We start from the raw sequence: 27,535 nt of genomic DNA on the forward strand, positions 1-27,535 counted from the left end.
CAAAATGGACCAAAAGCTGAATTATTTAATAAGAGTTTTAATTAGATCAGTTCATGGAGCCATTTTAGAAATAACTGGACACACTGAATTCACTGTTTACATTCTTTTTCTTCTCTTTCTGTCAGTTTCAGGGCTGCTTCTCGTTCTCCAAAACAAAGCTGAGTTGTTTCTTTGGAGCTTCTCCCCCTACAGGCGCTTGGTTTTGTGGAAAGACCTGGTCCTCTTTGGTAGCTGCAGACTTTGGATCCGCTGGCCCTCTCTGAGCTGAGGCTGCTGGCGCTGACGAGTCTTGGAGGACGGGTCTCGGACCTACGGCGCACACTTGAGAAGAGGAGATGGACAAAGTCAGAATAGTCACACCTTAGCTGTCGAGGTCAAAGGTCGGGAGGTGAGGGACAGTCTGTTAATACGACTCTTTGTTCACGGCCAGTTGTTTTAGTGAGTATAGAAAGCTTGAGAGAAAGTCAAAACTAGAATTATGTATGGATTAAAACAGTTCTTGAAAACAGCTCCCTCAGCGGTATCTTAGTTACAAACACATAACAGACACATAAGTACACACATATTTTTGCAGTCTCAGTTTGGGATAGAAGCTGGTTTTGTCAAATACTGTATGTGTTTTCTGTTACATTTATACATCTTAGTTGAAATCACTGTTCAGTTTTATTATTGTTACCTGTGTGAGACCTGCAGAGTCCTGCTCTCACTCTGTGTGAGCCATTGAACTCCCCATCTTCACCCTGTCACAATGGAAGTATGTCTTTAAGAGATTTTTTGAGGTATTTCATAGAGCCCCTTTGCCATTTTTTGTAGAATTTTAGAGCTCCCCAAACAGAATTATCTCACTTCATTCCACTTGAAATATGGATACAGTACCTGTGGCCAGTGCGTGATTGTATTATACTTGTATCTCTCTCCCAGACTGTGGTGTCTGTAAAGAGGCTTCCTTGTTTTGTCCATGGTGGTGTCCTGGTGCAAAGTGTGTCTGCTGTAAGCTGGTGTCTGCTAAAGTTACAACATGACACACACATGAACCCAAACAGTATATAGACAGTTACATACTTACAGTGCATGTTTAGTGTTCCTCAAACAAAACAGAGATCCACAAACTAAAGCTGTGAATTTACCTTTTTGTTGAAGTTTTGAAGGTTCCTGGAGAGAATTCGTCTGATGCTGTCCATCTCCTCTGGTAAGAGTGGACGGCTGTGAGAGCGAGGGTCCTCTCTGAAAGTGAAATGTGGATATTAACATCCATTTAGACAAATGTGCTACAACTGTGTCAGTTTTCAGTGGCATGATTGTGGTTTTATGGAGGAAGAAACCAGGTAAGAGATATCCTTACTTTGAACCAGGGTCGACCGTTGAGGAACAACAATGAGGATTTCTGACCCTCACTACAAAAGACACTAACATAAAGTAAAGACATAAGTAATAAAGTGTCTCACATTGGTGGCGCCTCCTCATCTCTCCTCTGCTCCCTCCTCTCCAGCTCCTGATAAACTCTGAGGATGCTGGAAGGAGCCTGGTGATCCTCACGGATCAGGAAACGACGAAGGTACTTCCTGTTGAACTGCTCAAACCTCACACACACACACATACACACACACACACAAATAAAACATTCCTGACTGTGGAATAAAACGATCAGGAAGTTTTGCATCAGGTATTTGCTGACACCTACTGGTAGTTCCAGGTCATTTTTCTTTTTTTAAATTTATGGGCATGCAAAGACGTTCAAGGGTGAAACAGAAGAGAAGGTGAAGTAAAAACTAACCTGTCTTTCCAGTAGTGCTGCCCCCAGTAACCAACCACATCTTCAATTCCTGCCAGCAGGTGATCAATGAGCTAAGAGGAGACATGCTAATAAGTATCTATTGGTTTCCATCTTATCATTTGTGTTCTGTTTTGTGACAGAGTTCATGACTTTGGCGCAAGATGAGAACTAATTTCTACAAAAATCGACTGAAGAAGTAACGCCTCTCGCTGCAGGCGTCTTTAGTTGTGAGAAGGATCAAAGTTTACACTTGAAAAAGATACATTTGGCTGCTAATTCAGTACTAAATTAATCCTTCCGTCTTTGGTAGATCGTTTGATACATGTGAGTGCTGACATTTCTCACCCTGCTGTGGATCTCTTCACTGACAGTAGGCAGAGCTCTCTTCTTCCTCTTCACATCCAGCAGCTCCACCAGAGGCTTAATGGTCATCCCCTGAGACAAGGAACAAAAAAATCAAGCTCAGCATTTAATGAAGCCAAACAAAGAGGAACTACGATCTGAAAATACAGGATATGGTCTTTCACCTGTACAAAAACAGTGAAGAGGATGACTACAATGGTAGTTGTGATGAAGAGTCTTTTCTTCGGGAAGTCATCAATCAGGAACACGAGGGAGAAGCAGATGGCCCCTCTCAGGCCTCCGTAGGCGATGATGAACTGGTCTCGAAAGGTCACGGTGTTCCTCCTGAGCTTATTCACCACAGCGGTCAGCAAGAGAACACCTTCAGAGGAGGAGGAACTAGTGATTCCTCTGTTTGGCAGCAAACTACTGGTTCGAGCACTGTTGGTACATTGGTAGTCATGAACAAAGTCAGTTTTTTAAAGCACTGGGAGGGTTTTTAAACCTACCTGTGGCCCTCCAGGCGAGGCAGAGCAGCAGCGTGGAGCAGACGAAGGGCCAGCTCCACATATGAACATCCTGTATTGTGGAGACACCCAAGAAGATGAAGATGAGGGTTTCGCTCACGCTGCTCCACATCTTCAGGAAGTACTGGATGCTGGTGTTGCTGCGCTCAGAGACGTTAGCCTCCACATACTGCTTCATGGTCACGGCACAGGTCACAATGCTACACAGAAAAAAGCAAACATATAAGATGTAATACGGTTTTACCAAGCTGAACACAATGGATGTCTTTGATGCTCGGCAGCACTCACGCCATGATACCAGAGAGGTGAAGCATCTCTGAGGTCAGGTAGGACAAGTAGGAGTAGAGGAAGACAAAGAGCGGGGCAATGACCTGAGCTCTGGAGGTAAAACGTGAGGTGAGTGCCGCCAACAGGCCAAAGAAGAGGCCCACAAACAGGCCTCCGAGGCCCACCACCACCACCCTGCAGCCCCCCAGCAGCACATCCAGCCCTGACACTGACGGAAGACGGAGGAAGGACTCAAACAGCTTGTAGAGGACCTAAGAGGAAGAGAGATGTGTTCAACACAGAAGAAGATATTATATTTTGAGACCACCCTGTGACTACTTCTCTCCTCACCACGGTAACGGCATCGTTGAGCAGCGACTCTCCAAACACCAAGATATGAAGCTGCTCGTTGACATGCATCTCCTGGAAGACGGAAAGCACGGCCACGGGATCGACAGCAGCGATCAGAGAGCCAAAGAGCAAGCAGTGGAGTAGAGATACATCTCCAAGAGAGCTCTGGGCCAGCAGGCACACACCATACAGGGACAGGCCGATGCCTAGTACGTTCCATAAGGTGCCAAGCACCGCGTACCTGGAGATATACAGAAGCAGCTGCATTATATCACACAGAAATGATTCTGCTTGGCAAGCTTCAAAATCAAGATACCATCAAATACTTGACAATGCCAATATAACTGCAAAATGAATTGCGGTCACTTGAACAAGCTAAAACTCTCATTGCACTCTAAATGAAATCATTGGCCGTGTACAAACCAGAGGATTGTACCCAGGTTTTCAAAGAACAGCTTCCCCGGCAGGAAATATCCTGCGTCCAAGACGATAGGCGGGAGCAGAAAGAGGAAGAAAGCATCAGCGCTGAGAGTCGGGGGAGCAGAGTGACGAACGCCGTAGATGACCCCTCCAACCAGAAGGCCCACCATGATAAGGAGACAGCTCTCTGGGAAAACTGCTGGGACTCGACCCGACCAGTGGAAACCTGGAAGTTAGAGAGAGAGAGAAAGAGAGAAGATAAAAGGACACGATAATTGGATTTAGAAATGTTATGACTTTTTGAGCTGCAACAATTTGTACACCAAACATCTCACATATAAAATACACACACACAGCTGGGTAGTAATGTGATGCTTGTATAATTTTATATATTCTGAATATAAAGACAATTTAAATACATTCTGTTATCTTAGATGAGATTAGTTTTTAGAGGAAAGTCAGAAATTTGCAGATTTGCAGAGACTCTTTAAATGTTTTTTTTTTCTTCCCATGTGCCTTCATATCATAAATACATAAATATGTGTGTAATTTAATATTGTATCATTTGAAAATAATGATTATGAATTTGGTAAACGGCTTGAATTGCATTAATCACACAATAGCAGATGAGGTAACTTGTAACTACTGAAACACTTTCTGTTAACTTCAGATTTGAACCCCTCTAAGAGGATCTATGCGCCTCCAACAGCATCCAGTCTAATGTTGGCTTTTCATCTGTGAGCAGAAAACCAACTGAAGCTTACCCAGCTTGGCCAGTGAGGCCAGCATGATCCACAGCACAATCTCAAAGGGAGCCTGCACATGGTGATAGTCCACGCTGAAAACCCTCAAGGCCATGGGCAGATCCACTGACGGGCTGCCATCGCTACTGTTGAAGCCCAGCAAGGGGGGCAGGTTGTGGGGTTGAGGGAGCTCAGCAGGGGGGGTCAGGGCCAAACATACAGGCCACAATAGGCAGGCGGAGAGCAACACAGAGAGAGTCCACAGAGCAGCCATCCTGCAGCCATGCTGGGACAACAGGAGAGAGAGACAGGGACAGAATAGGGCAGGGGTTATGAAGATAGGGGCAGGGCGAGCGGCACACACACACACACACACATACACACACACACACACACCACAACTCCACAACTCATGCAGCCACTAATGTGCACAGGAATCCCTGAGCTAGCATTGATATCCAACCAGCAGTACAGAGCTCAACACACACACACACACAGACACGTGCATACACACATTGTACACACAGACATTCCTACATTACAAACAGTGGACTGACCAAGTGTGGACAGCAATTTCAAATCATTTTGAAAAGATAAAAATGGAAAACAGTATTTTTATTTAAGGTGAAAAAAATGCTTTTATTTAGTTTCTTTTAAAAATTATCAATATCTACCTATCAAAGAGGGGAAATCTGAAGCCTGCAAATAAAACTGTTGAAAATGAACGCAGACTGAGGAGTTTTTCTAGCCAAGTCAAGCTTTGTTTTTATTTTTAATACACAAATATAATTAAGGAAAAAGAAGTGTGGTTTATTATTTCTTTATTAATTGAATTGATTGATTAATTTAGCAGATTTCTCTTTTATTAATCCATGCTGGAGTGTGAACTTTTCTCCAAATAAGAGAGAATTTATGTCATTATGTACTAGCAAACGGGACTGCAGTTTTTTTTTTCCATTATTTTGTGTTACGTGCATCAACAAACAAATTAAATTTCTATATGAAGTACATTTTAAAATGGTGTGAAGTATGTGCTGTCAGGGGAGTTTATGTGTCTAAAAGATTTTTACTAGTAAAGTCTAATGTTGGATGTGTTTTGTTTAAATACTTTGCAAATGTTCTGAAATTAGTTTTTTGTAGCAACAAAAGGATTTTGATTTGCAGCCAACTCCATATTTTTCCCCTTCAGTGTCTTTATTTCAATATGCTTGCAGTTTTGTCAGCTTCATGGCCAACATAAGCACTTGTGTTGGAATAGTTTGTGTGACTCGTTCCCTTGTACAAAATTTCAAAACAGATGGCATGTGAAAATATTACTTTCATTTAAAATCTGTTAACTTTTGTTCAATCTGTTCTTCTGTAATCCAAAAGAACAGATTGAACCTTTTTTTTTAATGTGAATGAAACAATAACCTGCTTAAAATTATTTTCCACATTTTCCACAGTTTGCCATTTGAATTTTAAATTGGTTAACGTGTTTTAAATTAAGTAAAAAAAGAAAATTAACACCGGAAAACTGTGACTCCAAAATTAAAACATTCTCAAATGAACTCTTTATCAATGCTCAGATAATGAGAACAGCTTTTCGGATACCATCTTGTGAAAAGTCCATTCATCCTCATCGCATTACTTGCTTGGTCTCTCTTCACCTAGCTATCCAACTGAGACGTTAATCATTATGGAAACGAGCTGCAGAGCATTAGCAACAGAAACCCTTTATAAAGTGCATCTTATTAGAAAGTGGCTAAACAGGCTTTGCGAACAAGGCGATAATTTCATCATCGCCTTGCAGGCCAATTAACAAATACAAGTAATGAGCGGTGTCAGGAGAATATCGACTTCTAATCTTGATAAAGTGTTTTGGCAGACATTTTGACATGGCAGGAAAAGCACGGATGTAATTAGTAACATGAAAAACAACTGCTGGAAGGTCTTTAAGTGTCTGGGACACTTAATGAAACACAGCCATTGTCTGTATTATTATACACACGTCATGTGTAGAAAAGATCTATTGCTGCTTTGAAGCTGAGTAAATCCTATGCATGTTATTCATGAGGTGTTTTCATTAATTCACTCTATCACTGTAATTGTACCTATGTGTTACACATACAGACAGTAATACCTCATAACGTGTTGATAACGGGTCTGCACAAACTTCAATTTGAAGTAGTGCAGCCTCTAGGGTTGTTAGCTTTGACCTGCCAGGTGTTTCCTGCTTCCCTTCAACCCAGTTAGAGGCCTGGACACCTAAAGTTCACACTGAATGTGACATTGTCTCTATTTCTGAGGCCCTCTGCAGAGATCTCAGTGGGTCTTCACTTGGCTTTTTTCTGTCCAGCTCACTTTCTAAGTCACCTCAGTTCACTGCAAGTGGCAGGACTTCTTAGTGAGAATTTAATCTTTTCTGTATCTATCATGTTTTCTTCCCATACTTTATTAAGGGCAAGAAAAACTGCACTGTAAAGTGTTTTTTTTTAGTTTCACCATCAAACCACAAGTCGACTACAAGTCTCCAAAGTGTAAAATCTTTTCTGTTTATTTATTTATTTTTGCACAGATGAGTGAATCGCCAAATGTTTCCAAAATGCTCAGTGTGTCAGTGCATGTTAATGGATCACCGTGAGCTTCACTGTGCACATGGGAAGCCCAGCTGTGAGGATTTGTCCTTCACAGGAGGTTGCAAATCAACCTTAAGCAGACAAATGCAGCGTAAATCTTCAGCCTATTGCTTTGTCAGTTCATGCTGAAACTCCCAGTGATGTGCAGGTGCTTATTGTGAGGACTATGAGTCAACATGGTGGAACTTTGGAGCCTTTTATTAAGATCTGTCTACTGTTATTCATTCAGAAATTTGTTATATCACAATATTTATAGTCTACAGAGATGGTGACACATTGAACCCTTGGACAGGTTTCAATCAGACAGATCATGATATGGGGTATGAAGATGTCAAAACCTCTGACTTGTATGTCTTTGGATTGCAATCTTCACACAAAGCTAAAATCTAAGTACTGGTTTGCCATCCATCCATCCATCCATCCATCCATCAGGAGGCTGATGATGCCTATCCTTGCTGACTTTGAACAAGACATGCCCAAAGATCAAATCAATCAAATTTGATGACATTTTGTTGCATAAGAGAGCTTCCAAAATCTAAATGTTGTTGTTATTTATTGTAGCTATCTAACTAATGTTATGTGAGATATATCAGAGACAGGCCAAAACTTTAAACATCAGGTTTCACCAGTTACTTCTGCTGTGGTCATACCAGATGGACTGGATTATCTATGAAGAGTTGCAGGAAAAGAGAGTAACCACACAGAATCCTGAATAATTAACTACTTTAACTGTAACCCTTTTCTGTCTGCACACTATAAAGTTGCAAAACATCTGTCATTTGAAAAAGCCGAATCTGTAGTTGACATCTCCATAATTCTACACATCACCATAGATGTCACAAGAGTAACACAACAAAACAATCAGTCTACAATGACTATTAAAGTTACACTCTGACAGCCTCATGTTGCTGTGATGTTTGATTACATTGCTCTTGTTTGTCTTAAATGATCCACTTCAGGTACTTCTAATCATTTCAAGTGTCGGGCATTGTAAATGTAAGAGCTGTAATTATATCGTATTAAAGTAATTACACGCATTACAAAGTGAAACCAATTTACTCACTTATTCGCTTTATTACTGCTGTTTAATATACACCGTCAGTTACAATATTGAATATTGAAGTCCAAAAATAACATTTACCAGCAAATAAAAACAGAAAATTAAATTCAAATGCACTTTAAAAACTCAAAAATACAAAATGATTGGAATCCAAACACTAATTTAATGATTATTTTATTTTACTGATAGATAGCATCATCTACAATGGGTTAAATTGCTATTTACAAGTCAGTGTCAGTGTGCAGCTTACATTAGATCACAGTTTGCTTCAGTATAATAAATATCTCACATGCACACACAGTTATCAGGTGAATAAAATACGTTGTATATTGCATGTATGTCATATATTTTAGGGAGTTGTAGTCCTAAAATCTAACAGCAGATGGCACATGAGAGCAGGTAACTTTCTGGCATCATTTCATCAAACAAGTAAACAAAATCTGTGTAAATATTAGAAAACTAAAATAAAACTATGCACTGAGTCTGAAGTGCACTTGCAATTCAGCATAATAGGCTAATTGAGCATCAGGTAATACTTTTACAGTGCATGATTGCATTCATTGAAGATGAGTATTGTCAGCCTCTGAAATTCTCAGCACAGGAGAGCTGAAGTTGGATGAGCATTGAACTAAGTTCTGCGTGCTCAAATAACTAATTTTCTTGCTGCTGTCAGCTCTTGATGATTCCTCCAGACAGGCGTCCAGTGAGTCGGGCCCCTGCTCCTGGCTGCTGGGCTGCGGCGGAGGCACCAGGCCGTGCAGGAGGCTGTTCCCGAGGTGGGAGTGACAACGAGCAAGGTTGTCAGTCAGATGCAGCATGTACACCTCTTCCAGCTGTTTGTCCAGCAGGCCGTTCAGCACCGAGTTAGACATAGGCCCTAACCCTGAATTGGGCAAGTCCATGCTGATGTTCACACTGGCCCCCATAACCAGATAACCCTGGTCTGGTATCGATGTAAGAGTCTCACCTTGTGGTTCCTGTTGAACTGCCCATTCTGGTTGATTGCTTACTTCGGACACAAACTCCTGCTGGTCGATGATGTGTCTCAGTGGGTTGTGGGGGATGCGGCCTGAGTCAGCCACCTGCAGGTCTGGATACTGTTCCAGGAGGCTGCAATCATCTAAGCAAACTGCAATGTCAGGATCCAGGGTGAGGCCAGGTGGATACCCTGGGATTGAGAGGCCAACAGGACCATGAGGCATCACTCTCAGTCCCTGGAACTGGTTGGGGTCAAGTTCTTCCTGGTTTGGACCTGATTAGAGAAAAAAAATCTGATGATTTAGATGTTTGCCATGTGGCATGAAATCATTAGAAAGGTTATATCTTACAAAGGAAGACCTGAATAAAAGGAAAGCAAGGGAACTAGATGTCCAGTACAGAAAATTAAAAGTATCACAACACCAGAGAACAGCATGTTACAATATTTTATGAGGTTGTTTACCTGCTTCAGGTGGGTCAGTCTGTTGGCCTGCAGAGTTTGTATCTGAGGTAACACAGTTGGACGGAGCCGTACAATGAGCACATGTCTGCGATGACTTTAGCTTTGCAGCTGAAGCAAACTTTCTCTCCTCCCTGTAACGAAGCACTCTGAGAAAACCCTCCGCCAACATGGTTCAGAATGACTGTCAACCTTCGTCTGTGTCTTCTTTTCTGTGTCTTTTCTGTGTGAGCAAATAGCACTGTGTGGCTGCGTATGTAAAATTGTGCTGGGCTGTTTCACTTCTGCAAATTGAGAAGTGGCCTCTCCACCCCCACCCGACACTTCCTTTATTAATCTACACTAAAAATCACAGTTGAGAGGAAAGGGAACAGTCAACTTACACAGAGGTTAACTTTGTTAAGCAGTAAAACGTATTGAAGAAAGTATTGAAAGTAAATGAAACCAATGGGCCTCACTTGTTGCTTATCTAGCCCTGCTTGGTCTGGTCTAAATCTGCCTATATCTGCTGCCTATGACACCCGCCCTGCACAAAACAAATACTCTTTCCAGTCTGTTGTCTTTGCAGACTGGGACAACCTGCAAAAAACATTAAAACAAGACAAGACTAATTTATTTCCAGTCAGTTTTCAAAGACTCTCTTAAGTTTCACGACCCACTTAAAGTTTGCTTGTCTGTTTCTTATTATTGTCCTGTGCATGGAACTGTTTTCTTCCCACTGCTGGTTTTTGCTTTGCATGTTTGTCTTCCTGCTTGTGCTACCCTCGACCTGTTGCTGTGTTCCTGATGCTGTTCTCTGCCCAATGTATTGCATGTTGTGATTGTATGTAGGTAGTAGGTGTGATGAAATGTTTTACTATATGTGCTACTGACTTTTTAAACATTCGATTTTTCTTATTTAGCTATTTTTCCTCAAGAAGTTTTGCCTTTTGTCAGGCCACCTTTGTAAAAAAAAGATTTTGTCTTTAACAAAACATCCATCCATCCATCGAGGGCTGGAGACTTTCCCAGCTGGCATTGAACTTTTTCCCCTGCACCCATTTTTAATGTCTTGCCTTGTCTTGTTAAAGATTGGTTATACTGATGCTACAATGTGTATGTAGCAGTTTACAGTTGAGTAGTTTTCCAAAAGATAGAAGAAGATCTCAGCGTGCGGGCCAAGGTAGCAGATGTTATTGCATTTTCTTCCCTCCTGGCACAAAAGATGATTTTGCTTTCATGGAAATTAACTATTCATCCAACTTCCTGGTTGAGGGGCGTGATGTTCTTTTCTTGAGAAAATCAAGTTTACCCCTAGAGGATCAGTTGTGACAATTTCACATTTCAAAAAGTTAAAAAGGATCAGCCCTAACTGTCATATTTATTTTAGTATGATAACTGTTATTTGTTCATTAATTACTTTTAGTCCCTTTTCAGTCTTTGTCATCATGTTTGGGTGGGAAGATGACAAATTTTCTGTTTATATAATTGTGTGAAAAAAATTAATGAATTTGTATGTGGAAAAAAGAAGAAGAAGAAAGTTCTTATACACCAAAAAACTTTGGATTCATTATTTTAAGACCTTTCAAGAGGAAATCACTCTTTTGTGGAACAACTGAAAGATTTCTGAAATATGACATGAGGCTCACGCCAAAGGCTGCTTTTTGTAGATGGTCATGGGACAAAAACGTAAAAAAAAAACCCACTGCTTTAATCTTTAAATTACAGTAGTCGTGTGTACATCAACAAAACCTTACTGAGAGATGTGCTGAACAGAAGAAAATCTATGTAACTGTATCTACACACTAGAACACAACTCCAGGTGTTCCTCCTATCAGTATTATACAGGAATAATCATTTCCACTAAATCTTGCTCAAAGTTGACATGGCTTTGTCAGCCATAGTGTCAATTAAAGAAGCAAAAGACGTCTCAGTGGACATGTGCAAATCCATAAAATCTCAGGTATTGGTGCTGGATAAAAACTGAGATTTTATCGTGAACAGTAACTAGTTACTAAAGCTGTCACATGTAAAAAGTAAAATATGTACCTCTGGGGTGGAGTAGAAGTTAAAAACATGAATGTTTGGAAATACCCGAGAAAAAATATCTAAAAATATGCAAGAGTAAATATGTTTAGTTCTTTTGGACTGCAGTTGAGAAACTCTTGGAGTGGTTGGATATCGTTCTGGGAAATATCCGCACAATGTTTTCAAAGCAGTAATTCAAGAAGTGACGACTTCTTCAAAACCACATTCTGTCTCTTTCACAATTCCTAAACTTATATTTCAAAACCAGTGAAACCACCCGCTGCACAGCCTCTGATGGCTTGACACACAGTCACACCACGGTCAGTGAAAAGATCGGTCATACTCTGTGAACTTAAAACCATTTATTGTGCATAACAATAACAGGATGTTATAAGAAGGCAGACTTTATTTCCGATGTGTTCGACTGTGTCATTTACTGAAAGTGACAAGTCTTATTTTTATTTCATTTTAGAGAAGGTATCAACTTATGTAAGACAGGGATTCCCAGCACAGTGTGAAACAGGATGCTTATAGCAGAACGAAACAGCTGTACAGCTCCTCAAAAAACAACAAATATCTGTGTTTGCAGATTTGTAATTATTATTTTTTTCAACACATATCATCTCATAGAAAAAAGTTTGCTATTAAAACAGCATTAAGACAATATAAAGTAAATAAAAACACAGAGGATGGGATTGCAATAGAAAAACTTTTACAGAAGGTGCTGCAGTTTTGGCGTTGATGTGACGTGGCAGGAACGTTTGTCTCCGTTTACGGGAAAAGACAAATTCAACCGGACGATGTTTCGTGATGTAATGTTAACGTGGATGAAGTTCTGTTTGCCAAATGATGTTACAATTCTTTAACGTGTGTCATGTCTGATGAAACAGGTAGCTACACCTTCATGCTAATGTTTTGATTGACATGTCATTAGGCCAATAGGCTTAGCAGGCTGAGGTTAATGGGAGGAAGCAGAGCTGTTTGTAGATACCCATAATGCTCTGATTTAGCACCTCCCTTCACTACAGCTGACAAGGCACAGCTGATTAATAATAATAATACTAATAATAATAAAAAAAAAACATTGAAAAACCGTACACATATTTATAAGCCGAGTGACATGTTTCTTTTTTTTCCTGGATCAGTTCCAGGTCAGTCTGGGTCCAGGTCTGGGTTTAAGGACTAGGCCTGAGGTCTCAGGTAGAAACACTGTAAAGCTGCTACTGCTGTTCTTTCTTCGCTAGAGCCTCTGCCTCCTGGAAAGAAACAGAGACAGAGAAGGAGGAGAGAGAGACACCGTGAGGGAGAGTTATATTAAAATGGAGGATATTGGTTTATATCCTCTGCCTCAGAGCAGAGGAAAACCCCCTCTGTTTCTATGGTAACTGGCACACCTCCCTGCAGCTCCTGTTGTGGGCGAGAGGAGGCGCCAGTGTGCAGGAGTGCAAGGAATGAAGGTGCAAGGATATCGTGAACAGATGTATTATGTAATATGTGTGTTTTCTGTATGGAAATCACACTGTGAGGATAAATATATATTTAGGCACGTAAGCCAGGCGTTACAGGAAGTATGGCGAGGCTGTAGGAATGCGGATCAAAGAAAGGAAAGATATCACTGTGTGTGTGTGTCTGCGTTCATGAACTTACTTTTGAGCCCGGGGGAGCGGTCAGACCCAGAAATGCATAAACAGCGTTGTCCTCTCTGGCATCGAAGAAAGCCTCGTAGTTCTGGTTGGGAGAGAGAGAGAGGGGGGAAGACACAGACGAACTTTAGATGCAGATCGATCACAGGATGAGCTCGCCTAAATCTGAACTCCAACCTGAGGAATGATAATGTGAAACAGGCTTTGGATCAGAGCCTGAGGGCGACAATCTGAGCGGCAATACCACATGGAGAACTCTTTGTGAGGAACAGATGAGGTTGTGTTATTTGTCCAGGGACTGGCCTGGGTAGTCAATCTGATAGGAGGGTATTGTCTTTGAGAATGTAACCCAGAGTAAACAAGCCAACATTCATCCATTTACTGCAGTCTGTCATTCTTGCTCCTTCACTCCTTCTCGTTCCTTTGTTTTCCCTTGTTTCTCTCCCACACAAACAGCTGCAAGTATCCTGGGAAATGCTGTTCTTTTTTGTCTGTGACATTCAATACAGCCCATCCTGCATGTGCAAGTTTACTTCCAGTCGTGCATTAGCTGCACAGCATGACAGCTCAGTGGACCCAGACTAAAGGTCTTTCTAATGGGAGTAAATTAGCATCTGAGCAGGGCTTCAGTCAGGATATAAGAAATACTGCAGCCCCGCCCCTCTAAGATGCTTCTGAGAAGTGACTCACAAAAACCTTGTGGGATTTTCCGACACTTTTCAGTCTGTAAATTGCGTCTCCACATAATGTTTAAAAGAGTGTGACATTTTGAGAGCTACTCTTGTTGACTTTGTGCCGATGAAAAGATCAGTTGTGTCTGTTAAATATTGAGCCTCGAGCAAGATGACATTTAAATGAAGCTAAGTTAACCCCAAAGTTAAACTCGCAAGAAGAAGCGCAGGGGAAACCAGTTATCTTGGCTCTGTCCAAATGTCAAAAAAAAAAAAAAAACCTGCCTACCCACACCTCTAAAGCTCAATAATTAACACTTTATATCATGTTTGTTTCTTCTGCACAGAAAACAAAGTAAAGAAAGTTGATACTGTTGCACTTCTATGTTGTTTTTGTAGAGATTAAACTTTATTTATTTTGAGCTTTAGCTGGATTTTGGATTATGTTTGGACACACCCAGGCTAGCTGTTTCCCTCTGTGTCCAGTCTTTATGCTAAGCTAAGCTTAACATCTAAGTTTGCTGAACTATTCCCTTAAATGCTTCCAAGATACACTTCTGGTAGGAAGACTCTAAACTTTACAGAGCTCCAGAGGGGCCATACAGAGAAAAAAATATATTTCTCCAGGCCAAATGTACTACATGATTTACATGATACTCCCATGATTTAGGTTAATTTGTGTACACAAGAATAAGCATAACAGACCAACCTCTATGCCTGCAGCATGAATTACAGTGTACCTGCTTCAAATTTTATGCAAAGCATGTTTTATGGGTCCACATATATTTTTACATGTGGGTGCAGTAAGCTACCAGTGCACCAACTGTACACTGACAGGGATAAACTATAAAGTCAACGTTAACTTGGCATCATTTTCTCGATTGTCGACGCTTAGGCAGACTATCAACACACAAAGTTACAGCAGTATACCCAACGTGCACAGATGCAAGATGCACACAGCTGTTGATAAAACCTTTTCTGAAACATTCACAGACTCCTTGCCATTGTCATGAGATTGCTCTGTTATGTTTATGTTCATGTTCATGCATTAACCTTGGACATCTGTGTTGTTGGCAAGAAGGTTCCTGGTTTGAACCTCAGCTTGGGGCCTCTTTGCGTGGAGTTTGAATGTTCTCCTGGCTTCCTCCCAAAGTCCAAAGACATCACCTTAACATGTTAATTGGTGACTCTAAATCGCCCGTAGGTGTGAATGTGAGTGTGAATGGTTGTTTGTCTCTATGTGCCCTGATGTGATGAACTGGCGACTTCCACGGTGTACCCTGCCTCTCGCCTAAAGTCAGCTGGGATAGGCTCCAGTCCCACCGTGACCCTGATGAGGATAAGAAGTTGGATGGATCTGTGTTGTTTTTAAGCCCTCATATGTGCCTCGTCATGTTTGGTGTTTAGCCTGTAGGTCAGACCTACAGTGTTGCTTGGCAACTCAAAGGATGCAAAGGATGTGGATGGATGCAAACAACATGATGGACTTATAATTAGTCTGTGATTTTAAAGTGTATACAATATTTGTTACAATCCTACATAACACACAACAAAAGCATTCATTATTGGAGGTGAGGTAGATTATGGTGTGGTCTGTGTTCAACACTTGTTATATTGTTTTATCGGAATAAATGCCAACAATTTTCTTTTTAAATATGGGAAGGAATTGTATCTTGTGCAGAAACTATAACATTCTGAATGTTCGCTGTAGTAAAACGTGTCCTCGATATATATTTTCTTTCTAAATCCACTTCAGGGCTCTGTAAAAATCCCTTCTATTTGAGTGGAATGTAATATTATCGAAAATGTCAAGCAGCCATAATTTGTTTCAGGCCACTTGGGGGCAGCGAACAAGCAAACTGTACAGAACAGCTGAGGGGAACAGTGGGTTTATTACTACAAGTAATACCTCTAATATTATGCCTAGTTATTTAATCTAATGCAGATTAAAGCAGTGTTAAACATGTTAAGTCCAAAAGCCCACCTGCATATGATTTGTGTGTACCGAGGATATGTGTGTGTCTGTCGGGGGAGCACTGTAATTACAAGAACAAATGTGGCAATAATTCGAAGCATCTGTGTGCCTCACCCCGCAATATTTGCTTTCGTTAAATATCTGAGGGGGGAGAGGGTTCCCCGTGGCCGGCCTGGACTCCTCAGGAACATTCTCCCTCATCCACTTCCGGTTGGCCTCGTTGGCTGCGATGTCACACTCCTCGAATTCGATCTTATTGGCCGCCAGGAAACCCATCACGTCCTGCTGCTGCTTTTTAATCTGCATGTGGGAGGGGGGGACACGAGAAAGGATGACAGAGGGGAAGTTGTCAGTTAGACATGTGTTAACTTCAGCCTTATGAGGAAACATAAGGGCCTCGGTTCACCATACTGTCATCAGTCTGCTGAGGAAATAAGGACACTTCTTCTCTGCTGTGAGAAATTACATCACGGAGCTCGCTGGCTGCTCTGTTACTAAGTTACCACTCGTTTGCTGACAAGTGAATAAAGTGATAGAAGAGTGTTGAAGAGGATGAACTCAAGGCTAAACAGGGATGGATTGTGTTTGATGACGAAGACAGCAGCTCCCCAGCCTGGACTCCCGTCATTCTCGCAGCAAATTACACTTGTACTGTACAAACAACGCATACTTTTAATTTGACAAACTGTCAAAGCCTGCCATGCTTTTTTAAGAGGGCGAGCAAAGACTGTGTTGGCAGCCCCCTTTGTGAGCGTTGCTCTCGTTGTCACTATCTGGAATTTTCATGCGGATGTGACTATTTTTAAAAGGCCTGTTCTCACAAAGGGCTGTTCTGTTATCAGCCGTCTCATCCGTGACACTTTGTGACAAACCATTTCTACAACTCACTAAGGAAGTAAAACTGTAAGAAAGAATAACGTTTTTTCACACTGTACTATCAGGTGTGAGGATCTCAAATACAAGTCGAGACAAAGAAGCCACAGGCGTTATACGAATGTGTGCCCGCCTGGGTGTGTTGTTCCTGCTTCTCCCTCTATCTATATGGATGTGTGTGTGATTTAGTGTATGAAATTGTGATCCAATGAGGTCTCAGTGGGTGTGTGTAAGAGGGAGGATGGCCCTACAAGGCCAGACGGAAACAAGAGCTCCTCTGGGATTCGAGAGGAGGTAACTGGTCAAACACGAGCCAAATAAGGCCTGCTGCAAGGAGACACACACACACACACACATCCAGCCTCAGCTGCATACACACACACACACACACACACACACACACACACACATAAACACACCTTAACTCAAACGAAGCCAACTTCATGGCAAAAACACTGCAAGCTTCTGTGGACTGCCATCAATTTATTGTCTTCCTGTCAGCCTGCGAGGGCTCCTCCCAGCTTTGCAGACGAGACAGGTGGATTATTTAACCGCCATCTGCTGCAACAACACTGAGCCATGGAAATGAGGGAGCTGACAATGCTGGCAGATTAGCTGTGGTACAATTTGAATCATTTAATGGAAGTGGCACTCCTGAGTCCAAAGTCCTGAAACTAGTTCTTTCTCCACCTGCTCTGGAAACCAGCGCTGGACGAAGCAACAGGGTTGGAACGCCAAACTCACTTTAACTCGCTCTGTCTAAACACAGACAATCCTCCGTCTGCCTCCTCTTTCTCCCTTTTCTCACATTAGCAGACTAAGCTCTAACCAAAAACCACAATAACTTTATCTTGAACTGCTTATGTTTAACACAATGATCCGTTTCGCCTCTTGTCTCCTTTCTTTTGGTGCTGTCCAGCAAGCCTGTATTGTACTGTTGCCAAGCAAAATTAATTTGTAGGGCGTACTGGCCACATGCCATCTGCCCCTTACTCTAATTGCACAGTAACAGTTCCCTGCTTTGCCTCATTTAGCCCTTTGCATTGCTCCCTGGTGTCTCGAGGGGATCTCCTGGTGAGTTTAACATGGAAGAAAACAGACTGACCCTGACATTGGGCGTGGTGATAAACAGCTACTATTCCTCCTGTTGCCTTTTATTATCAACTGCTTATCTATTTCTCTGGTATGCTAGAAAATGACTCCTCAGTACAGTACAAGAAAGACTCAACAGTGAGTGAGATGGGCCAGTGTCAAGCCTGCAGGCAGGCAACTGACAGGCTGGACCTGCAAATTGTGATTTCCATAATCAAACAATGCCTACTGTAAAATAAATAGTTTTGCTATGCAAATACATACTGAGACTAAGTTGAACAATATGCAAAAGCAGGAGAGGCTGTCTCTGAGTCATTTGTTTTTCATTCAGACATGGACCAGTCTGTAATAGATTTCACTGCTCTGCCTTGGAAATATCTCCAAAACTGAACATGAAGTTTAGACATTCGTGGTCCACAATTTGAAGCTGCATCCACTCTTTGTCATCTGTCTGTTGATGTGTTGTTCATGCATTGATGAATTAAGGTAATAAGGCATAATGTGCAGAATCCTACTGACGTTCAGGTTTCTTTGACTTTTCACCATAAAGTTAAAATTTTTGTTTTTCAGTGAAATTTCCCAAAAGCTTCTGGATTTAAGGTTTGTCCAGATATTCATGGTCTCCAGAGAAGAAATACAGATAACTTTGGTTATCCCCCAACTTTTTCTATAGTACCAGCAGCTGGTCAAAGTTTTCACCTATCCTGTGAAATATCCTAGAGAAGGACTAGATTTATAGATGCAGACGATCATGGTTCCCAGATGATGTTCTCTTATGAATTTAGTTAAATGTAGTTAATTTTTGTTTTGTTTTGGGTGAAATAAATCTGTGAAGGCTCTCAGTCATTCAGGTCATCTTTCTTCAAGAAGGTTAAATCTGGGGCAACCGGGCTTGGTTGTAGATCCATGAAGACATTTCGCCTCCCATCTTTAGAGGCTTCTTCAGTTCAGAATGACTGATCAGGGTGAAATATGTTGACGTTGGATGGATTGCCATGAAATTTGGTACAAACATTCATGTCCGCTCCTCGCCACAGGATGAATTACAGTATCATTAGGTCAGGATTCAATTTGTCCAGTACTTTATGACCATCCCGATCAGTCTCAGCTGTACTTTGTGTTTAGTGCTAAGCATGCTGAATGCATGTTCGCATGCCGAAGTGTCACTGCCCAGCTCTCATAGAAGACTCTTGAAAAAATGTTTTAATGTTACTGAACTAATTTCAAATGTTTGTTTCTGGTTTGTGTACATCGATACAGTTACACTATTGTAAACACTAATCTTTTTATTACACACTGATACCAATTTTATCAGCACTGACCTGTCACTGTAAGCACATTTCCACACCCATACACACCCATGGACGATCTGCAGCTATCATTAGATGATTCAGTATGTGCACAAATGTGACAATACGGGTGGGCATCAGCACAATAAAAGTATATTTTTACATGATTTTCCAATAGTTTTATAATTAAAAACAAGAGGTACTAAAGGAATAGATCTAAAGTTTATAAGGTGTGTGTGCAGTGAAATATATTGATTGTTATTGGATCATTACTTTGATTTCAAGTAGAAGCTAAGAAACTGTAGAAGTGGAGAAGGAATCTGCAACATCCTCTTATATTTCACAACATCACCATCATCATTATCATCATCATGTGAGAGCTGTGGCTGGGCAATGACGCAGACCAGATCAATCAGCTTCCAGACAATGGCAGGCATTGATTGGATGAACTCTATCCACAACCAGGCACGGATCAATACGGTGTAGACTGATTCAATCAGTTCTGTCGACTGTGTTGGGGTCAGTTCATGTTCAATTCACTCAGAATTTGTCTAATCTTCATTGTAGATTAAACTAAATGACCTTTCTGGTGGCTCTAATGACTCTTGGAGTCCAACATTTGAATGCAGGAAACTCCACGGAAACATGAATCAACTCCAGCCCTGTGTGTTTGTAAGGGATAAAGGTTTTCTCTTGATTAGATCAAGTTTGATTTGTACTGAAAACAGAAGCTCGCCAAAGTTTAGCACCAACAGCAGCCTCCACCCAATCCTGAGCTCAGTCAGCATTGCAACATGGTTTCAAGAAGCCTCACTCTGCTGCTCTGGCTCTGTTCCCTCACTGCTGCCTAAAGGTGAAACAACAGCAAAAGGCCAAAACACAACACACCACAAACTGTCTCACTGCAGCAGCCTTGTCCTACAGTCTCTAATATCAAACCTGCAGCTGAGGAAGAGCAGTTAATCAAAAACAGAGATGTCGTGCATATGCTGACACACTGCAACAATATTCCTGAGTCATTACTGATTCTTAGCACATTTATTGTGGCAATGAGGAAATTGTACAATAGGTTGGCTGTAGTGTATGAAGGGAAATGAGGCAGTAAAAGTGTGCGGGGGTTCTGGCTAATGTTTTTGGCTCTTTCCACAGACGTGCTGCACAATCTAGATACACTGCTAAAGGTGTGTGTGTGTGTGTTTAATCCTAGTTTGGTATTCAAACCTGGCCACTGTGTAATCAAAGAGTAAAACAAGAACAAGAAGTCCCATTCTTTTGCTGCACAGACAAATATTACCATGTATTCGGTCACAGTTCATGTCAATATGACGACGTCGGAATGCAGCATGACCTAATCCTTACAAAGCCGCTGACTGTAACACTAGAAGTTTCTCTGGAGAATTCACAGCGAGTCACAACACCATTTCTTCAGGTGACTCAAACACTCTGCTTCTCGTTACTGGGGTGGAAATTTGATGATGTCACCTCTCTGACACAGGTCAGAGGCCAGCGGGTGGAGTCAGAGGGGGCGATCAGTGCTTTGCTTAGAAACTCTGTGGCAGTTAGCAGACCTGAAATAATCCCTTTTTATAGCTTATTGTGCTGATCTTTTCCTGTCGGTAAGTTGTTAATCGCACACATTAATACTGCATCAAAGCTTGACAGAGACAAACGGCTGTCTGTGTGCAAAGAGGAAGAGCCAATTGGGCACACTCACCTTGGGTCTTCGTTATCTGTGGTTTCTATACTTATCTCTAACAGACCTTTGTGCATCATCACAGATCTTGTATCTCAGCTGTGGCTGTCTTCTACAGCAGCCTCAGTTTCACTTGTTTTTATGGATCAAATTCTGCATAAACCCAATAAGTGTGAATGTGCTCTGACATAAAACAGAACTTTGTGTCTTTAGGAAAATACATCTGCCTGAGTAATGCTGACTGTTGTAGACTGAAGTGCTAAATCGGATACATCCCTCCGGCTAATTTTACACCGTCTATCTCTCTCGCTGACCTGCAATCGTTTTCCTCGGCGGTGGACAAGCTTTCAAATGTTGTTTTTGAAATACTCCTACACGTCTCCATGTTTTGGCTGATTCTCCATTCACATGCTGAACTAGATTGGAGAGATTAATGGAGCAGCAGACACTGCTGGACAGAGGAATGCAATAGCATTGTTTTGTAAGTCACTGACGCAATCGAACTGCAAGCTTGTTGAGGGCAGAGGGTTTCCACCACAATTTGTGGCTCAGCAGCTTTTTACTGGGATCACATTAAAGCTAGACGTGACGTAGAGAGAGTCTAACATAAACATTGTATCAACCAGAGGTGGAGTAAGTCCTGTGAACTCTCTAATGCTGTAGAAATGAGTCACCATAACAGAGTTTATCAAGATAAAACAGACATAATGTGTTTATGGCACACTGTTGCTCTTCTTCCAACTCTTAAAACAAAGACGGAGAATGTATCTGTGCAGCATTTAGGAGCACAGAAGCATGCCCACTTCAGGCACACTCTACTAAACACAGATCAATGAGACGTAATGCATTTTCCCAGACAGGCTCCAACACAGTGATGGCATCACCGACTCTAAACTCTGACCACTCGGACTACACAGGAAGATCACGCCCTGTTAGAAGTGCTGCTGAGCTTTTGCAAATGTCATTTACTGTTAGGGCAATAAAGTCGCTCGTCACTGCCCGACTGAAAAGAGACTCTGTGCTTGATCACTTCCTCTGCGTGCATGAGCTGTGAAAACAAGCCGCTCGATGAGGGTAAATCATCCTCGGTGGCCGATCTAAATCTCGTGGAATGACGAGGCACTTTAATTTCTACAGTGACAACAAGGAAATATGAGGCTTTTCAAGTGCTTGACTAGATTTACAGGCTATTATGTCTGTGTCATTCCCATCAGAACACTTTACAATTCATACAGTTGGATATTTTAGTAACAGAAGAATGCCGGTTATGTTTTACATCACTTATTACATCTTGTTAAAAATCTTCCACTAGCTTTAGGCTACATATGTCTGATCACGGGAATGCTGCGTTATGGCCGGAGTTCAAGCTTTAGTGCACTTTTATGGCAGAAATGTATATTTCCCTACGAGTCCAGACCTCCAACAAGTCTTAAGCAGATCATTAGTGTTCCTGAGCTGCAGCTGTGGGTCTAAAAAGGGGGCCCTGGAGAATTGCATCACCATCATTCCTCCCCACTCTGGAAGAAAAAGTGGCATGCTTGCAGGTCAGTGAAGGCAACACTCAAGCCTCTTTCTTTCCTCCCATCCCCTGTGAACCACCCTATCCTGGCATCAGGTGGCAGAACAAATCATTTAAAGTGCATTTATGGATTTTTTTTGCTGCATGCCTTCCTTCCTTTCCCTGCAGCTCAGCCTGGTTTCAGCTGCACAAACAACTAAGCTGTCAGGAAACAGAGTGACAAACCGCAGCTGAGATAGAAATGTGCCTCTCATACTCAGTTACCAGCCTCAAACTTCCTCTCTGTCTGCCTCCTCTATGACAAAGTTTTAAAAAAAGCAAAGAGACAGAGAGAGAGAGGAAAGACATAAGAGGGACCCCATCTGGGTCTAAAGTCTTGGAGGAGGACAGAGCAGCATGATTACTGATGAGTCAGACCAGGAGCATGACAGCCTGGACATCACTTAGTGAGTTCAATAAAAGTTCAGCTGCATTTCTGTCTGACTGACCTGCGCTGTGATGCTGCACACATGAATCCAGCTCAAACCATCACATGCATGCACATTACAAAAAAAGAAAAGAAAAGAAAAAGCCATGCATTTCTTTTATAATCCCTTACCGAAGTGGATCCAGAGGACGATGCTATGTACACTTTGATCACCATGATTAAATCCCTGACGCTGACGCACGGGTTTGGTTTTGGTTTGGATGGTTGCTCTTGCTCCTTGTAGACACTTTGCAATCAGCAGCAGCAGCAGCAACAACAAGAAGAACAAACTTCCCCCTGGCTGAAATGCTGTGTGTGTGTGTCTGGTGAAGGCAGCGCAGACTATCTGCGCAAATGCTCCAGTTCTCAGCTCTGGATGGAGGTTTGCATTCCTCCTCCGCCTCTACTCTCTGCCTCCCCGCCCCTTCTAGTCCTCTCTCTCCTCTCTCTCCTCTCTCTCTCTCTTTCTCTTTCTGCACACACTCAGAGACACGTACAGAGGCAGCACAGGCCTATCAGGACGACAAGACAACAGGGTTATATTGTCTGAATATGTTCAAGCATCGACCCCATTGTCTGCGAACCAGACACGGGGCTTATTGTTCATGTAACATTGCAAAAAAAAAAAAATGTGTGCGCTCTAGTTGGTGCATGTTTGGTGATGCATGGGAGAGTGAATAAAAAACAAATATATATATTTATAAACGTGTTGTGATTTATAAAACACTTGGGCGCTTTTTGTGTGTCCACATGCAAGAAGCTGGCGCCTTTCTTGTGCTTGTGCAAGCCCCGCACAGACATTATTACACGGGCTTTGTGAGCCCCCTGCAGGCGTCTGGATGGAGCACGACGACGACGCAAGGTTTTTTTTTTTTTTTTTCCTTGAAACGAATTTAGGAAAGCCGACTGACAAACAAAAAAAAATGTGTCGGGGAGAGGAGTGGGCGCCATATTGGACTCAAACACACGAAGTGAATTTATGGTGAATGTTTCCCTCCTCTGTGCAGATGTGATCCAGAGGAACCAGGTTGAGGAGGATGCATTGCTTTTTTTTTTTTTTTTTTTTTTTTTTTTTTTCAAACACCGGGGGCATGTTGCCCGACACCGGGGCCTTGCACAGGGGGGGGGTGCATACCGTTACCCACACGGCCTATTTCTCAGTGTAATTAAACACACTTGTATGAAGGAGGAGAGGGTGTAGGTGGGGTTTGGTGGTGGTGGCGGCGGCTTTGCAATATGTCCTCGAATGCATTCATTTCTTTGCAAGCCTTTTCCTCCCTGCATCTCATTCCCTCTGCAAGAAGGAGAAGAAGAAGAAGCCATTCGCGCAGACCCCTCTCAGATCATCACCGGCTCCAAAAAATTCCAAGTGTTCTGCAGCCCCGAATGGCGTCACCTGATTGGCCGAGAGCCTATCAATCATGCCTTTAGCCGCACCCCTCCCCCCATTCAACCACTCGCCTCTCTGTTCCAGTGTGTTTACTACACTGCCGAGCATAAGGGAGACACTCGTCTTCACATGCACTGAAACCCACTAAGAAAAACAGTTTTTAGTTGTATTTGTAAGAAAAACCTCCAAGAGATCAACATGCCCAAGAGAAAGGTACGTATTCTGAAAATAACAAAAATAGTTTGGAGGGGAAATCAGCTATTAATGCAATGCAAACGATTGTGAAGACATCCCTCTGAGACATTACTTAATTATAACGCAATGTATAACCGTTATTTCTCGTTCGTAATTTTTTGCCTATATTCTAGACATAATGTGAATTTTTTTTGTGTTAAAATGAATATTTTCCTGCGCGGAAATGGCCCATAAAACGCGTTTTCTCCCGTGCGCCGCTGTCCTTTGGAGAGAGTCAGAAGTCTCTTTCGGTCTCCATGCAGTTAAAGCACAAGCAGCAGCCATGCTTTGCAGCTCTTGTCCACCTTCGTCGCCCGACCTACCGAGAACAAACGCTTCACTTATCGCCATTTACGCACCAAACCGGCCAAAAACGCCACTAGAAAATGCTTTAGTGCCTTTACTTTACGTTTTGGCCGCAAAAACAAACATTCCCCGTCGCGTTTGGATAAAATCCTATATTTTCTCTCTTTGTTCATAGTCCCAAATGGCTGCGATGGCGTGGCTCTGCCGCATGGTGGCGCCCGTGAGTCGCGAGCAGGTCCCTCCCCCTTCTCAAAGACTCCCGCGCCAGCTTTCAAATCTGAGCTTCATGCATTGAATGAGAGAAAGAGATGGGGGAGTGAAAGGGAAAAGCAGGGCCTGGGCCCTCAAAAATATGGCTCCAGTGGCCCACATGGCTGAGCTCTCACTGCCTATGACTGAACTCAGACATTAGTCCAACATTTCTGGGCTGTAATCCTTAAAAATGAGCTGTATTTCTAATAAAATTTTGTTTTCACATGAAACTAAAAAGTTTTTTCAGCGGGTTTGTTATTATTCGTAATATGGCCCTGAAGCATTTAGCAACTGTTTCCTGTTAATTAAAACACAATTTAAACTCCTGGAGATGTTATTTAGATTTTTTTCTCTTTTAACTTGTTATATTTGTGTTTTTTTCAGTCACAGGGAACAGAAGGAGGAGAAAAGGAGGAGGTAAGAGACGACACGTCGTGTAAAGACACATGCATGTGATTTTAAGAAAAATGACAGCGTGTGAGTGCAATATCAAGAAGAAACGTACCAAAGTGTTGAATGCATGGGTGTGTTTCCTGAACACAGTACCTATCAAAATAAAAGCCCCCGTGATAACGGTCTTTGTTTTGTTTCAGCCCCAGAGGAGATCAGCCCGGTTATCGGCGGTAAGAAGACACGCACACACAAACTCCACCAACTCATCTACATAAAAACATTAAATTAAAAACATGTAAAATGTTGCTTAAAAGTAAACACACGCAAACTAATCAGATAAAGCAACACTTTGTTTTTGGAGGAGCAAAAACAGGCAGAGGAGGAGAGTTACTTACTATAACTTTGATTCCTGGCAATGCAAAACTTGCAAAACAGTAAAAATTTACATCAATGACCTTAATCGTCGTTACGATTATGTAAATAGTGTGTTAGGTGGTAATTAAGTTGGCAGAAACACCTTAAAGTTAATACAAAGCCTGGTTACACAAATAAAACACCATTTAAACAATTAAAAGTGCAGAGCTGGTACAATGCACACTAAATTCCAATAGTGGGCATAATAGAGGCTGTCAGAATTATAAGTAAAACGTTATATCTTAATATTGTCTAAGTTCTTTAATTAACCTAGTTAGGGGAGTCAAATTAATGTTACACACCGTCAGATTATGTCTGTATTAAAAGAAGTTTCCCTGTAGGGTACATTTTAGAGAATGACCATTTAAAAAGTGTCTTATGGGAGTCAGAGTCTTCTAGCACCTCCAGAAAAATAATAAAAATTAGCAAAGAAAGTAGAATTGTATTCAAGGGTAGCGGTTCATTGAGCCCTTTCCCTTTATTTACACAGAGACCGATGCCACCCAAGCCGGAACCAAAGGCCAAGAAGGCAGCAAAGGTAAGACACTCTGAATTCTCAGTGAACCTGCATCACAAAGCAAGTAGCAGCACAAACTAACTGATCCGTTTTGTGGCCACCGCAGAAAGAAAAGGCTGTGAACGATAAGAAGGAGGACAAGAAGACCAAGAAGGCGAAGGAGAACGCAGAGGCAGAGGCAAACGAGGAAAACCACTCTGAGAACGGAGAGGCCAAGACCAACGAGGTGGGTAGACTCAAAGAAACAAAGTTCTTAATCGCGGGAGAAGTTTGTTATTTCAGACTTCACACGTGCGGTTTCGACTTAAAAACGCGTCAAAGTTTTCACCTTGCCTCGTCTGCTTTGTTCCACAGGTGGAGGCAGCCCCCGAGGAGGCCAAGGAGGAGGCCAAGTCCGAGTAGCACCACTGCCCAAGCGTCCTCCTCTTCCTCCTCTACAATCCCTCTCCCTCCCCTGAACCCCCAGCCAGCCAGCCAGCCCCCCAAGTCTCTCACATGGTTTCCCTCCAAGGCGTATTGTTAACAGAGGAATATTTTTATCAATGATTTTATAAGTATCCGTACAGATTTTTAGCACAAAAAGCAAAGCTGATTATGGAGCGCCTTGCAGATTTGCAGTGGTCATATCAAGTGTCTGCAAGCAAGATGAACACACTAAAATCTTTTTTAAATGGCATTTCATGATTGTTGAAGGCTTGTGTGGTGTAGAAAGTGCGTCCCTGCCGGATTGGCTATGTTGTGAGTTGTGTATTCCTGTGTTCTTCCTCCTTCCCTGATCTTCTCCCCGCCTCTTCCTCCTCCTCCTCTTCCTCTACAGATTAGACCTTCCTCCCCCCTACAGTTCAGCCTTTATCCATGTTTTATTAACGGTTCAGCCATGTTAATGTGGGTGATTCTTTTAGACCTCTAAATGTGCAGTGAGTTCCCTTTGCTTCTGTCTCTTGTTTTTTTTTTCTTTCCATTGAAATCGTGTTTAAAAAAAAAAAAAAGCGTGTTGAAGTGTGTTGTCCACATAAGAAAGAGGAAGATGAACATGTGAAACATTCCGGGAACAGCGATTGCCTCCGACCTGTCTCCTCGACGACCCTGCGTGTAAAACAGCTCCTGCTCCATCCACGCTGTCATGTCGGCTTTTCTAAACACTCTGGTTTTTTTAAACGATTGAATTTGGAAACCTTCTCTGACAAATGCAGGTGTCTGGTCCCTCTCTTATGTTCTGAAATTCTCTTAATAAAAAGAAGTCCTGGGAATTTTCCTCGAA

At 42.1% G+C, this 27,535-nt stretch overlaps 4 protein-coding genes across 5 annotated transcripts; 1 reads left to right on the plus strand and 3 right to left on the minus strand.

Moving 5' to 3' along the window:
* Window positions 1–69: 69 nt before the first annotated feature.
* LOC104920604 (sodium/hydrogen exchanger 2) lies at window positions 70–5,278 on the minus strand. Of its 2 annotated transcripts, none has more exons than XM_027284698.1 (13): window positions 4,446–5,278; window positions 3,685–3,907; window positions 3,262–3,502; window positions 2,932–3,182; window positions 2,626–2,843; window positions 2,302–2,498; window positions 2,120–2,209; window positions 1,775–1,845; window positions 1,446–1,580; window positions 1,128–1,224; window positions 877–1,002; window positions 677–740; window positions 70–321 (listed from the first exon to the last, which is right to left on the minus strand). In XM_027284698.1, exons 1-13 carry the CDS (start codon window positions 4,696–4,698, stop codon window positions 128–130), a joined length of 2,160 nt encoding a protein of 719 aa, XP_027140499.1. In that variant the 5' UTR covers window positions 4,699–5,278; the 3' UTR covers window positions 70–127. The 2 variants fall into 2 exon arrangements, with proteins under 2 accessions (XP_027140499.1, XP_010731222.2); XM_010732920.3 differs by having other exon boundaries at window positions 877–1,005.
* Window positions 5,279–8,249: 2,971 nt separating this feature from the next.
* si:dkey-237j10.2 (hypothetical protein) lies at window positions 8,250–9,806 on the minus strand. The gene is made up of 2 exons (XM_010732919.3): window positions 9,544–9,806; window positions 8,250–9,354 (listed from the first exon to the last, which is right to left on the minus strand). Exons 1-2 carry the CDS (start codon window positions 9,710–9,712, stop codon window positions 8,660–8,662), a joined length of 864 nt encoding a protein of 287 aa, XP_010731221.3. The 5' UTR covers window positions 9,713–9,806; the 3' UTR covers window positions 8,250–8,659.
* Window positions 9,807–11,894: 2,088 nt separating this feature from the next.
* sh3bgrl (SH3 domain binding glutamate-rich protein like) lies at window positions 11,895–23,167 on the minus strand. The gene is made up of 4 exons (XM_010732918.3): window positions 22,901–23,167; window positions 15,951–16,136; window positions 13,195–13,275; window positions 11,895–12,803 (listed from the first exon to the last, which is right to left on the minus strand). The coding sequence occupies exons 1-4, from the start codon at window positions 22,943–22,945 to the stop codon at window positions 12,768–12,770; spliced, it is 348 nt and encodes a 115-aa protein (XP_010731220.1). The 5' UTR covers window positions 22,946–23,167; the 3' UTR covers window positions 11,895–12,767.
* A 1,043-nt stretch (window positions 23,168–24,210) lies between these two features.
* On the plus strand, window positions 24,211–27,535 carry hmgn6 (high mobility group nucleosome binding domain 6). The gene is made up of 6 exons (XM_010732917.3): window positions 24,211–24,371; window positions 25,335–25,367; window positions 25,544–25,573; window positions 26,248–26,295; window positions 26,381–26,500; window positions 26,629–27,535. The coding sequence occupies exons 1-6, from the start codon at window positions 24,357–24,359 to the stop codon at window positions 26,674–26,676; spliced, it is 294 nt and encodes a 97-aa protein (XP_010731219.1). The 5' UTR covers window positions 24,211–24,356; the 3' UTR covers window positions 26,677–27,535.

Source organism: Larimichthys crocea, chromosome I, assembly GCF_000972845.2.
Source record: "Larimichthys crocea isolate SSNF chromosome I, L_crocea_2.0, whole genome shotgun sequence".
Taxonomy (NCBI): Eukaryota; Metazoa; Chordata; class Actinopteri; family Sciaenidae; genus Larimichthys; species Larimichthys crocea.

Coding starts and splice junctions, on each gene's coding strand:
- LOC104920604 (XM_010732920.3), bottom strand. CDS start 4,698: ATGGCTGCTCTGTGGACTCTCTCTGTGTTGCTCTCCGCCTGCCTATTG. Junction 1,581..1,774: donor CAGCACTACTGGAAAGACAG/GTTAGTTTTTAC, acceptor TGTGTGTGTGAG/GTTTGAGCAGTTCAACAGGA. Junction 1,225..1,445: donor GATGAGGAGGCGCCACCAAT/GTGAGACACTTT, acceptor TTTCACTTTCAG/AGAGGACCCTCGCTCTCACA.
- si:dkey-237j10.2 (XM_010732919.3), bottom strand. CDS start 9,712: ATGTTGGCGGAGGGTTTTCTCAGAGTGCTTCGTTACAGGGAGGAGAGA. Junction 9,355..9,543: donor GACTGACCCACCTGAAGCAG/GTAAACAACCTC, acceptor TTCTCTAATCAG/GTCCAAACCAGGAAGAACTT.
- sh3bgrl (XM_010732918.3), bottom strand. CDS start 22,945: ATGGTGATCAAAGTGTACATAGCATCGTCCTCTGGATCCACTTCG. Junction 16,137..22,900: donor CGTCCTCTGGATCCACTTCG/GTAAGGGATTAT, acceptor TCCCACATGCAG/ATTAAAAAGCAGCAGCAGGA. Junction 13,276..15,950: donor ACGAAAGCAAATATTGCGGG/GTGAGGCACACA, acceptor TCTCCCAACCAG/AACTACGAGGCTTTCTTCGA.
- hmgn6 (XM_010732917.3), top strand. Junction 25,368..25,543: donor AAGGAGGAGAAAAGGAGGAG/GTAAGAGACGAC, acceptor GTTTTGTTTCAG/CCCCAGAGGAGATCAGCCCG. Junction 26,501..26,628: donor GAGAGGCCAAGACCAACGAG/GTGGGTAGACTC, acceptor TTTGTTCCACAG/GTGGAGGCAGCCCCCGAGGA.